This window comes from Trachymyrmex cornetzi, unplaced genomic scaffold (assembly GCF_001594075.2).
Source record: "Trachymyrmex cornetzi isolate Tcor2-1 unplaced genomic scaffold, Tcor1.1 scaffold1093, whole genome shotgun sequence".
Classification (NCBI taxonomy): Eukaryota; Metazoa; Arthropoda; class Insecta; order Hymenoptera; family Formicidae; genus Trachymyrmex; species Trachymyrmex cornetzi.
This window is the reverse complement of record NW_017295646.1, coordinates 624,000-637,513: the sequence shown is the minus strand read 5'-3', so window position 1 is coordinate 637,513 and position 13,514 is coordinate 624,000. Positions and strand designations below refer to the sequence as shown.

The 13,514-nt window shown below is 34.0% G+C and overlaps 1 protein-coding gene across 1 annotated transcript in view; it reads right to left on the bottom strand.

Annotated features, from left to right (window-relative positions):
* LOC108761577 (leucine-rich repeat extensin-like protein 5) overlaps nucleotides 1-5,514 on the bottom strand; it is a 12,882-nt gene extending 7,368 nt beyond the window's left edge. Inside the window, 2 exon segments of the mRNA XM_083287360.1 lie at nucleotides 5,234-5,311; nucleotides 5,314-5,514. Of these exon segments, the coding sequence (XP_083143486.1) occupies nucleotides 5,234-5,311; nucleotides 5,314-5,499 (264 nt within the window). The 5' untranslated portion in view covers nucleotides 5,500-5,514.
* Between the last annotated feature and the right edge of the window lie 8,000 nt (nucleotides 5,515-13,514).

Sequence of the window (13,514 nt, the reverse complement as noted above, 5' to 3'; positions counted from 1 at the left end):
AAAAAAAAACATTAGTCATTACCAACCCTGTAAATAATATATATATATAAATTATTTAATAAAAAACATTTCAATAATAATTTGGCGGAAGGCTCCTAGTACATTTTTGGTATAGGAGCGCCCCTGAGTCAGAGCGTCACGTGACCGCCCGGCGACTCGGCCGTGCAGTGGTGGGGGTCGCGCGCTGGAATCGGCCCGAAATGTGCAAATCCTTGCGACCACTGTGCTAGATATTTTAATAGATATATGCATACATACATACTCTCTAAATTCTTCAAAGTGGAATCTCAATTTAAAGAGCGAAAATTAATCCAATCTTAAAAAAAAAAGAGTAGTTCAATTTTCGATCTTTAAGACTGAGATTTCACTCTTCGGCACGAGATTTTCACTTTAAAAGTTTTAGAGAGTATGTATATATATATACATACTCTCTATTACATAAAATACACATGATACGTATTTTAATTCTTTAAAAACATTAAACCTACTTTGGAGTTTGAACGATTGAGAATTCGCGAAAATTTCAAGACATAATTTTATTTATAATTTTATACATAATTTTATTTATAATTTTATAAATATATTTCGATATATAATTTCCTATATATTTTACATAGGGAAGAGTTGGCTAAGTATTTTCTAAACGAAACATTTTTTTTTAATAATGACACTGATGTGGCGCTGGTAATATGGGTTAAGAACTATCATTTTAGTTTTGTCTTTAAGTCGTCTGTTTACGAGTGACATTCAACATTGATTTTGTTCGGTGTCTGACCTAAGTTCTGATACAATTTACCTAAGGTGTTATCAGTATAAGGTGGATAATTGAGTTATAGTGTCCTTCATGGTTATAATTGATATTTAAACTCTTTTCGAGAGTATAGCATCAAATTAGCACAATATTTGTAAGTTATGTTGTTATTGGCAAATTTTTTAAAATAGAGAGAGTTGGGTAAATCGTACTTGTCGCTTGTCTTTATATTGTACCGGTACGATTTTTGCAAGTGACGCGAGCAATATATGGAGGTTACTATTATTATGATAAAAAAGAACCTACAGTGGACTGGATTCAGTGTGTCAGGTGCTCTAAGTGGTTGCACGAAACCTGTAGTGACAATCTTGATATTTACCAAAACTGTTTAATTTTTTCTATTGAGTCTTTCTATTGAGTCTTTCTATTGAATCTGTTCTATTGTGACGGAAAAATCCGTAATTGATTTTATTTCCAAAATTTATTTTTTCAAAATATCTGAGATTTTAATATTCTGAAATTACTTAAGTTGAAAGAACTTAAGTCAATTTAAGTATTGCTTTTTACTTTGTTTTCTTAAATGAGTTTAAAAAACACAGAGTCTAATTTCTGCTTTTATAATAGAAAAGTTTTTATCATACCTATTTAAATATGTATACTCAGTTTGAAATTAAAAATAAATTTATTAATAAATGTTTTTTAAAATTAATTTTGTTTATTTTCCCAGTAAACAAACTAACGTTGTTTATCGTCATTTTAACGTTAAAGATGTTGTTTTAATGTCAGAATGACAATAAGCAATGTCAGCTTGTTTGCTGTATTAGAAGTACGATTTAGGAACCAAGTGGTACAATTTAAACGACCTGGTCTCCAAATCGTACCGAAAGCTACTTTTTTTAAAGATCTAATTTAAACAATAATTTAATGTTTATTTCCGCAAAAATATCGTTTTGTTTTATTGCCAATGAACCAAAGTTTAATACAAGTACAGAAATATTCTGATACGTTCAGTACTTTTGTTTACAATTTTGTTTAAACGTTAGGGGGTACGATATAGGCGACTTCCCCCTACATGAAAAAAAAAACCGAATTTTATGAAGTATCTAAAAATTATGTAGATACAGTTTAAAAATAATTTTATTAGGCCATCAAAATAATCGTGTATAAAACTCAAACATAATGAGCATGCTGCATAAACTTTGACATTCTAATAAAGATTAAGCTAAATAATTATTTTGATAGTCCAACAAACTTATTTTCAGATTTATATCTAATTAAATTTTTTAATATTTTAGTAAAATTATTCCGTATATGTATCTTAATTATTCAAACGTTTTCCCTTACACAAAAGATTATATGGTAAATAAAATTCTACCCGGCATTCTAATACGGATTTAGAGATCGTTTAAGTAATAAAGTCAGTTTTATAGGTCACATAAAATCGGAAACAGAATTTTATCACAAACTATGTCCATATAAAGGTGAGACTAAGTCATCATTGGTTTTATCTAGAAACGGATTCATGACCGAGCCATGTCGACTAGAAATAGTGCATTAAGCAGATTTTAACATATGCAGTCCATGTTGGAATGCACGGATAGTGAGACGAAAGAGGTGGGCAAGCCGAGTTAAGTCGGTGAATTCGTTTCTTAACACTGGTTCCGAGTCGAAGCACGCACGTACCGGCTCGTTTACGCGGAATACGGCGAAATAATCTGTCCGCGACTTTCCTGTCAGGCGCTTTCACTCACGCTCGCCAGACTCGTTGATTTTCGGCCTTTGCAATGTCGATCAGAGCGCGCGAATCCCTGTCCTGATGCACTTTTCGCCAAACGAAGGGCTGATCAGTCGTCAGACGGAATCTAATGAGGGGAACACCAAAAGTATCCCTTGTCCTATGCAAGTCAACCCTGTCCTTTCGTTCACATATCGGTCTTGCGCAATAAAATTTTTTTAATTATCGATAAAAGCGGTCGATTTAATTATCTACTTAAAAATTACTGATTATTTCTCGGATGCACTTAAAAAAGGTTTATTAAATCTTAACACATATTTCTTTGAATAGTAGCAAATAAACATTTATTTACAGTAAATAAATATTTACTCAATAAAAAAATAGTCATATCAAAATAATGGTTTTTGTAACAAATTAATATATGTTTACACATTTAGTAAATATTTACTCAGAACTCAGAACTATTCAAACAAATATTTATTGAAATTTAGTAACTTTTCATAGAAAATTAAAGTGTTAACAAATTAATTCTTTTTCACAATACTCTTTTTTTTCTTTTGTATCTTTATCTTTTAAATTATAATTGTAATACAATATATTGTTTGTTGTCGCTTGAGAGAACACTCAATGAATGCATCTAGTTTATATGTATTTTTCCCTGAAGTATTGAAGAAATCACAAGTTAGAAGTTGTTCGTAATGACAAACTAGTATTCGCGATGTATATATTTGCATTCCCTGTGTAAACTGAATTGCAACTGAGTCCTCTCTCTTTTCCGTCAATTGAATTATTTTACTTAAAAAAAGCGCACGAGAATTATCTAAGTTCTGCGTGCATGACAGACTTGTGGTGCCAGTATTCAAATATCCATCGCACAGCCTGGTATATTCACATTGCTGAAATCTCGCCGTGCCACTTGAGGGTTCAAAGATGAAAGTGATCGAAACAAGTGGGGTCGCACGCGAAAGAAAGCGGACATAATTCGGGATGCGATGATACGCGCGAAAACAACAAAACATAAGATAAGAAGAAATGACCGCAGTGGGTAAAAGAAATCGTATGTTCCTTTTTAAAGGCGAACAACCTGTTATTTTTAATTATTATTTATGGTACCGCATCAAAAGAAAAATTACTGTCGACCGTTATATAATTTATTTCGTGTCATGGTTTGAAAAGGAGACTCAACATATATTAATTAATGATACGTTTGTAATAAAATATCATGTTACATAACTAAAATATTCAATAGATGTATTATGTAAGATTTGATTGCGTGAAGTAATATGATATCGCTGGTAATACATAAATAGATACATTTTGAGACATGTGCAATTAACGAGATAATTTTAAAGATATCACTGTATGAGCATAATAATTTATTATATTAAAAGTTATAAAAAACAATCTCTAACAATCACAAATATAACCTACAATTGAGCTAATAATAGTCGACGCGAGCGGAGGTGTGTAATAAATTTTCAACAAAGTAAATTTGTCAAACCATATGATGTGTTGGAATCATCTTTATTTGAATTCTTGAAATAAAAATGATTCCAACACATCATATGAATTGACAAATTTACTTTGTTGAAAATTTATTACGCACCTCCGCTCTCGTCGACTCTTATTAGCCCAATTGTATTTGGGTTATATTTGTGATTTTAATAAATGAGAGTTTTATGTACACATATTTTAAATCTCTAACATGACATAAGAAATCATTATAAAAAAGCAACTAATAAATTATACAAAAAAAATAAATAAATTATGACAAATAAAAAATGATAAGAATTTTGTAGCTAAACTAATCCATATTTCAAAAAATGTTCAATTTACTGTAATTCACGAATATTGTTAAATAATTGAGTTCCTGTGAATGAAATTAAAAACATACAATAAAACTTTCTCCACTTGATTATATCTCCATATTTTATTCTATGAAAAGGTTTTAAAAACCTGATTTTATGTGAAAAATATAAAACATGATGCTCGAGAGAAATAAGGAATGCGTTAAAAATAATTGGACAGAAGGACCGAGAAACAGAGAGACATTTAAACATTCGCAAAACTAATTTCGATTTTGAAGAAATTCGAACGAGTTATTTTCGCGGATATTTTTCGCAATAAATTTTTTACAGTGTTTAAGATGCTCATTGCATTATTAATAAATTAACAATCAATTTAATTGGTGATGTCATTATTTTAATTTCAGTTTATGATTGAATTTCCAATCTAACAGTAATGGCGCGCAGTTTATACAATTGTAAGATGTATTTAAAATTTACATATAAATATTAGTAGACCCCAAGATCTATCTTCGGCCGTATTTAACTCTTCTTCACTTATATCCATTTCTACCAATTTAGATTAACTTTATTTTTTATACAAAATATATCAGATATATCATAATTTTTATGTATTATCAGCCATGTTATTTTGTCAATTCTTGCTTTTCAGTAAAATGTAATTTTTTTTATTGTATTTTAAAATTTGTAACATTTTAAAATTTGTAAATTACACCAATAAAAATTATGGAAAGCAAATATATATAATAAACCAATCTCTGTTTAACTTGCTCTTTATCTTTTTCTAGTTCTATTATAAAATTAGAATAAGTTAAAGAGCAAATTAAATGAAAATTAAAGTTAATCTACATAGAAATAGACATTATTTGATTTTCACGGGGTGGTATAGCGGCAACCGCGCGCGGTTGGAGAACACTTTGACGCCTCGCTGGGTATACTCACGATCACCGCGACACGCATGGCCGGGATCCTGTTGTTGTCCCTCGTTGTCGCAACGGTGGGCACGCTGGGTGTGGTGCTGTGGCGCGTTTGTGCTTCACACTACCGCGAACGACTCCCCGTCTCCGCGCTCTTATACTTATATCCCCGTTTAAATTCCTATGGCACGGCCAGCGGGCAGCTTTCAACGCAGACCAACTTTCCATCCAGCCGTCCAGGAATTGCGTTCCACGCTCGCGCCCGCGAGCGGGCGCGAAACGATTCACCATCGTACCGTGATCCTCCTGGCTCCGTCAGCTCGCAGAGGAGACGCTCCTCTCGCCCGCGAGGATCGCCGATCGCGCGAGATTTCAGCGTGAGTTAGCGGTGTTTTCTCTCGGCACCGTAAACTCATTCTATCTTGATCGCTCATTATATGTATACATAGGGAAGGAAGATAAAATGAATCCCTACAGCGCAGCTTACAGCAACATTGCTGCAACGTTTGCAATGTGACTCACGCTGTAATAAGACAGGTGAAGTATTGCGCATAATAGCGATAACACACTGGAACAGTCAATCAAATTTGGATTCAAATTCACTCTCCTACTGCACATCCACGTGAATGTTTCATCTGTCTTATTACACTATCATGTTACTGCAATATTGCTGAAACGTTGCAATTGCCGGAATGTGATCTGTGCAGAATGGAAAGCTTAAACTAAAAACACACAGAAAAACGCAAGCAGCTCGATCAATCAGAGTAGAGAACGTAACATCATTGCCTTACATTCTCTATTGTGATTAGCCTCAATTCGCTTATAGTTTATGTCTTACTATTTTACGTTTTTCTATATACAACATTTCTGGTTTTACAATGCGTGAGCGCTCAAAGTAAAACACAACCTAATTCAACGTGAATATACTGCCGTTCGTGAACTTGAATTCGATTTGAATTCTGCTCTCCTCTTTACTTAATATTGTAGAAGTGCCGAATGGTCATTATTACCGCGCGAGAGTTTCTATTTTTTTAGATTAATAATACATTTTTATATAAAAGATAGGATTCTAAAATTTTTTTACTTTTTAGTAACTAGATATGTCCTTAATTTGTACTAATTAAATAATTTGTTTTTATCACTTTTAAAATTTTCATAGTAATTTACTTGGTCCTTTTAGTGATTAAGAAATGCTGGTACTTTTAGTATCAATCTTGTATTCCTCGAGCGGGAAAAAAACGAGGATCAATGGAAAATCTCTCGAGTTACTTGCGTATCGCGATTGGATTGTTGGTCATTGCTACTTTACGATGACATTTGTACTTTCCTTTCTTGAGAACCATAAATAAATTCGAAGAGATATATTCATATAAAATGTGTGAATAATTGATAAATAGATTAGAAGGCATATCTAATATGTAAAATTTCTGAATAGCTGAAGGATTACCGATAGTAACACCTGTCTAATAAATGTAACTGTTTCTGACAATAAATGACAAGAGGATTACACAAACGAATGAGAGAATCCATAATGACTACTGAAATCTCAAGATGACTAGCACGCGCAACATCATCAATCTTGCCGCGAATCGCCACTTATTACTGTGTATTTTACACAGATGGGTGTCAATCAGTAAATTTTCTCTGTCATCAGAAGTCAAGGCAGAGATTAATGAGATATTTTGCGACACGTAGAAATTATGTGCAACTGAAGGGCTCTCTTGCCTGTAGCTGCATGTAGAAAATATATTTCACATCCAGCGTTGAATGTAGATGTATATTATTGACTAATATTTTATTTATTCCTCACTCACAAGGAAATACTCCCAAATGTAAATCTCAGAATAATGTCAAATATATAGATAATATGTTATTTAAGTTATTCAAGTAGGCTAATAAATAAAATTCACAACTTATAATTCTTAACTGTGCAATATAAGCAAAAAAATACATCAAATATATTCGAATTTTTACGTACATGTATATTATTGGCTATGTTATTTTGTCAATTGTTGCTTTTCAATAGGAAGGTTGCTTGTCAAAATGTAGCTTTTCTGATAGAAAACATTTCGAAATTTGTAAATTGTACTGATAAAAATAGTAGAACTAATATTTACCCTCGAGAGATTCATACTTGAGAGTGTTTCCTTATTAGAGAAAAATATAATATATGATAACAACTTTATAAAAGTAATAACTATACAATTTTTGTATGTAGAATTTATGTACATATAATAATAATTGAATAAATTATTTTATCATTAATGCAATTCTAAAATAATGTATTCAACTATCAAACTTGTATAGTATTGTCACCTCTGTAGTTTCTACTAGTACGTCTTCTTCGAGTGCGAGGATGTCATAAGAATGCGCTGCACGATATTATTTTGGATTGAGATTTCGTTGCGGAAAATCATTTGAGGAAGTGTCATAGCGCGAGCAGAATAATTTGTCGTAATAGCACACGTCAATGGCTAGTCAACAACATAAATCTCATATAAATGTGAGGAAGGTAATGATTACGCAATATCCTGTCAACTTTATGCTTCGCGCGAAAGTGCTGTTACAGTAATATCATTCTTTCTAATGAACGAAACTGGTTTTTGTTTGCAATAAACGTTTATGACAGCTATAAAGATCGAAAATTAGACAATATTCAATATCATTCTCGTTTATATTTAAACAAAATTGTAATACTTTTCATATTCTTTTCCTATTTATGATTAGGTTTGCCGATAATTAATTGATACAAAGTAAGATGAGAATTAATGTCATAAATCAATATTTTATAATTTATAATAAAGGGAACCTATTTTTGTGTGTTTACAACATTTATAAATATTTGTCGTAGTTATAAAAGATGGAAAATAATTCACAATGTTGTTTCTATCTCATTTATATCTAAGAGATATTTTTTATGTTTCTTTCTTATTTATAATTAGAATTGCGATAATATGTCTAATTGATATAAAATAGAATCTTGGCAAGAATTAATATTAAATATCAATATGACGTGGCATTAATCTTCTGTTTTATAAAACTGTGACATATAATTAAATTTATTATAACTTAATGTCAAATATCGAGAGTGAAAACTAAAATAGTTGAATATTTGCTGAACGATAAATACATGATCATAAAAATAATGAAAAAGAAGAGAAGAGGCAAGTAAAAATACAAAGTCATGAAATCGAGAGTTCACTTTAATAAATAATTAACATTATATCTGAAAATAATTTTATTGTATTATAAATAATTATATAAGATACTCAAGCTTAATAAACAATGATGCAAAAAGTTTCAAAGTAATAATATAGAATTTTATCGACTAGCTTGAATCTTGCATATATAATCATCTTGATGATCCAACAAAATTATTTTCAGATCTGTATCTAGCTGAATTTTTAGATACTTTAGTAAAATCGTTCATTCCATGTAGATTATTCTGAATGAATATGTTCCAAATAATTTTTTCGACAGAATTTATCGTTACCGACAGGCGAACAGCGGATGAGAGCATGACTAGAACTTTTTGTGACTTTGTATTCTTCAGTGGAAGTTGCTAGAAACTCGTCCTGCACTCTCTTTCACAGGAGTGTAGTTGAATCAGGATGCACCTGGTACCAAATCGGCTCTACATTCTCACATTTGGGGTATACCTCGTATTTTCTTTAATTGTATATTTCTTCAAGCTCGTATTCTTAATTTCACTGCATTTTTACAGGCCACAGAACTCTACAAACTCGCAAAAGAAATTAAAATATGACGCCTAAAAAGTGAAAAATCTTAATTGATAAAATAATCTGTATCTGAGAATCTAAATAATGATATTCATAATATTAATGATGTTATCGCAATTATGTTAGTTCATTTAATGATTAATAAAATTTTGGAAAATATATACGCTTTATTCTTCAAGGATGCTCGCCGATCTTTATATAGCCAAACACCTTAGACGATCTGTATAATTTCAACTAAAATTTAAAATAGAATTTTATTTATAATTTTATGTAATACAAAAAAATTCGAAAAGACACAGAATAGACATATATATATCAATATACATTTTGTAAATAATATTATAAAAACTTTACTAAAATTTGACACAAATTGCACACCGTTTAAAGTGATCTTGAAATTTACCATCTTAAACATAATAATCAATTATTATCTTGTGTTTATTTTGCAAGAATTGCTCTTTGTTTTTTTATAAAAAATAATTCTACGTATCTTTAACGGCAAGATCTCGAAAAATATTCGAAATTAAATAACTAGAGAGAAATCGCATAATCTATAATTCTTAATCGACATTGGCAAGCAATTTTAGAGCAGCAAGAGAAATCTCGCTCCCACAAATAATTTTTCTTATCCTTTCTACTTTCGGAAAGAGAATATCGGTCTCCGCGAAACGGACAGAGATATCACTGCGAGTGCAGCTGCAACAATAGCAAACTGGTGGTAGCTTTTTCGGGAGTACACCCCTGCGCTCCTCCACTACCCGATGACGACGAAAGGAACGAGACATGTTGCTTTTAAAGCAGCTCGCGTCTGTAGCGCGCCCGGCAAGCCTCGAAGGCTCGCACGTCCAAGGTCAGTGCCGGGACTGCCGAAGCCGACTTGTCGACCGCCTAGTCGATCGGTTCTCCATGCCGATCCGTATATTGAAAAAAAGATATTAAATTTTAATAAATACATATTTATTCGGATATAGCTCTAGGTAAATATTTACTAAATATAAACTCTAAAAATAGACTCTCTTTCTAAATTCTTTGAAGTGGAATCTTACACTGAGAGAAAAATGTCAAAGTATTGCGAAGCAAATGTTACTTACGACATTTTTTCGATATTTATTAGTTATGAAAAAAATTGGTTGTGACGAAATATATACATGTCTGTGAAATATATCTTATTAACTATAAAAAAAATTAAATAGATGGCTTACTTGTTAGGAATAAAATTTTATTTAAATACAGATTTATTTCAGTGAAATAAATATATTTTTCACAAATAAATTTTTTAATATCTTTTTCTAAGATTTCACTCTTGAGAGTAATAATTCATTCTAAAAGTTTAGAGGATATATTTTTTCTGTTTGATAAAAAATAATTTAATTAAACTATAATTTGTTTATTGAGTAATATTAATATAATTAATTAAATGTTTACTTAATACAATTCAAAGAAATATGTATTAAGATTTAGTAAACCTTTTTCACACAGAGAGAGTGTCTCGCGGCTGGCAATCACAATAGTAACGCGCAATCGTATACGTATGTGCTTATCATCCCGTCGTCGGTGCAGGAATGCAACATGCAACTTGCGAGCGAGCGAACGAACCTGTGCGAGATTCGCGAAGTACGCGCATTATTCGCGTGAAAAACGCGACAAAGAAATCACGAGGCGACGTTTCTGCGTCCTGCTTTCCTCTCGTCACTCGTCGACGACACGTAAATCGATGGCTTTTGTATAGCCGGCGTTTTGCATATCGTATTTGAGCTCAGTTTATCTCTCCTTCACGGCTCTTCTATGGCGTGGAGACTCGAGTGTTTGTAGCTCATTAAAGTTCGTATCGTCGCGCCCATCCTTCATCGGGATTCATCAAAATGTCAGGGCGGTATGTTGAGATTACAGCTTGTGATACGTTCGACCGACTTGAGGGATATTGTTGGAGATTAACATGGATCGAACATGAATGTCTTACGATACAAAATTATTCTTCCTCCCCTCAATCAGTTTTGCTTTTTCTTTTTAAATTAAAGATAGACAGGCGAAACATATTATACAAAACTGGTTCAGGGCTGAATACTGAAGAAAGTACAAATCTCTAGCGAGGACAGATTAAAGAGTAAAGAAAAGTTTTACGATTCTTGACCCCAGAATTTTGCAATCTCCGGTTTAATGCAATTTTATTCCATTTTTTTTTTGTCTCGCCACTATGCACCGTGAAACCGCAGAGAGTTTTTGCGTAACGTTGAAGTTGCTCTCGCTTCTTCACATGTTACATCTAGATGAGAGAATGCAATGTAAAGAAATGGATAGTACTTGAAGTTAAAGCACGTTTGAGTCGCGTTTAAATTTCGCGACAATATAAAGATGTTTTAATAAATCATTTGTTTAAACAATGTCAATTAAATATGTACTAAATATAAAGATATATTTATTTTGTATAAAAACTATTGATTTAACTATCATTTTTTATAAAATAAATATTCATTTACTGTAAGTATGTAAATGTTAATAGTTGGTATTATTTAAATAAATATTTATTAAAATGTAGAATATATTTTTTCTCAGTGCAGAAACTTTAATAAAAATTGAAACCTTCTTTTCGTGCATGTAGAAGGTAAAAATCACGAGAGTTGCATCTTGCAGCCATCGTGAAATATCTCCTGTGAGACTGCATCCCTGTATCCAGGCGAGTGCAGCAGCTCGCATCTCGTTTCGTACCCTCTTCGTGAAAAGCGGCGGAGTCTCGCGGCCAGGAATTCCGCGAGGGCCCCCTTCGCGGTCGAAGCCGTCGAAGGCAGGCAGGTAGGATGGTAGGTAAGCAGATATGGGCGGACAAGCGGGCAAGGAGGAGCAAGCAGGCAGGGCGAGCAGGTAGGTAGGTAGGTAGGTAGGTAGGTAGGTTGGTAGGTAGGTAGGTAGGTAGGTAGGTAGGTAGGTAGTGCACCGGAGCAGAAGCATTGCATTCTCGCGGGAGGAGAAGTCAAGCCGAACCGAACCGAGTCAGCGGTGGCGACGATGACGGTGACGATGACGACGACGATGACGACGACGATGACGATGACGATGATGACGACGATGGCGAGCCTCGGATCGCGCTCGTCGAGTTGTCGAGGGGCACCAAATTCCCCACGGAACCGGTTCTCTTCGCGTTTCCTCCTCTCCCCCTCGTTTTACCCATCTCGCGGATCCCTTTTTTTCTACGTGTCGCGGTCATCGTTGTCATAGCACTGGCGTCGTCGCGAGGCACCATCATCGATACGCGCGTACCTGCAGCGTATGAAGGCTCTCGCGCGTCTTTTATGATTAATTGTCTGTGATTCCTGCCGACGGGATAAGCGGCAGAAGAGCGCAGTGACGAGGAGAGAAGCCGTAGATGACGGCGGAACGTCCGTCGGAGTGTGCTCGTTTCGGAGAACTTGACGCGGTCGTGGTCGAGGCCGCGAGTGCAATAAACGCGCCACAAGCGCCTCACCTGTCTCCATCGTCCTCGTCATCCGGAATTTTTGTCAGTGTCCACCGAGTCAAAACCGTGCATTGTATTCATATATATATATATATATACATACACACGAGTTGTTTATTTCTACATATCGAAGACTTTGACTATATTTTTCCGCCCTTCCGATTTGGTCATATTGCCTTCCCCAAGGCAGGTGCAAGGTAATGTTTTAAAAAGAAGAAGAAGAAGAAGATCATCCTCGTCGTCGCGCTGGCAACGGATTCGCGATCGGACGCGGCGGCGGTCTTGGCAGAGTGACATTGAGTGCCGCGGGTAGCCTCGACTTCTAGGTATTGCAGCTTGGAAAATGATAGACTCCGACGACGTCTAAGGCAGAGTTTCCCGAGGGCGGCGTCGAGCCCTTTCTTGGAACTCGGCGTCCCGGGAGGGGAACAAACAGGTGACGTATAGAAAAGTTGGAGCGTGCAGTAGTCATCAGTTTCCTCTCGCGTGCGTTCGTTCGGGGGCTACCAGTTGCGAGAGGAAGGATATAAGAAATATTCTGTCGGATTAAATCACACGTAGATATGGTCAATTTAGTGCCGAGAAAAATGGGCGTTCTTTCTTTTGAGTTGGGAAAGAACTTGGGAAAAGCTGACTTAAATCGAACGATTCGCGAACTTTCTCCTGTCGATTTAACGATTATAATATACGTGATGACTTTGCATCGAGCGGAAAAAAAAATAGATTGGATGGTTCAGAAAAAGCTATTATAGCTTGCTGGGTGAATTCAACATTTATAACTATAAGAAGATTTGACGGTTCAACAAAGAGATCATGTCTGTAAGCAATTACCTATATATACAACAAATGTAATTACTTATACCCGCTAATTTTATTCAGCTATACAATTTTGCTACTTCGACATAGAAAACTGGCTGTCCGGATATTAAGGCTGTAGATTTACTGAATCAATTTTTAATTGTCTTAATATAAATTTTTTTTCTGTGCGTTTGTGAGTTTTAACAACCATTGTCGATAATGCTCGTAGCTTGACGTTTTAACATTCAAAGTGACTCACATTCGTGTCACGTCTCGTATGCTCGATAACGTTGCAGAATGATAAACTAAATTAATAA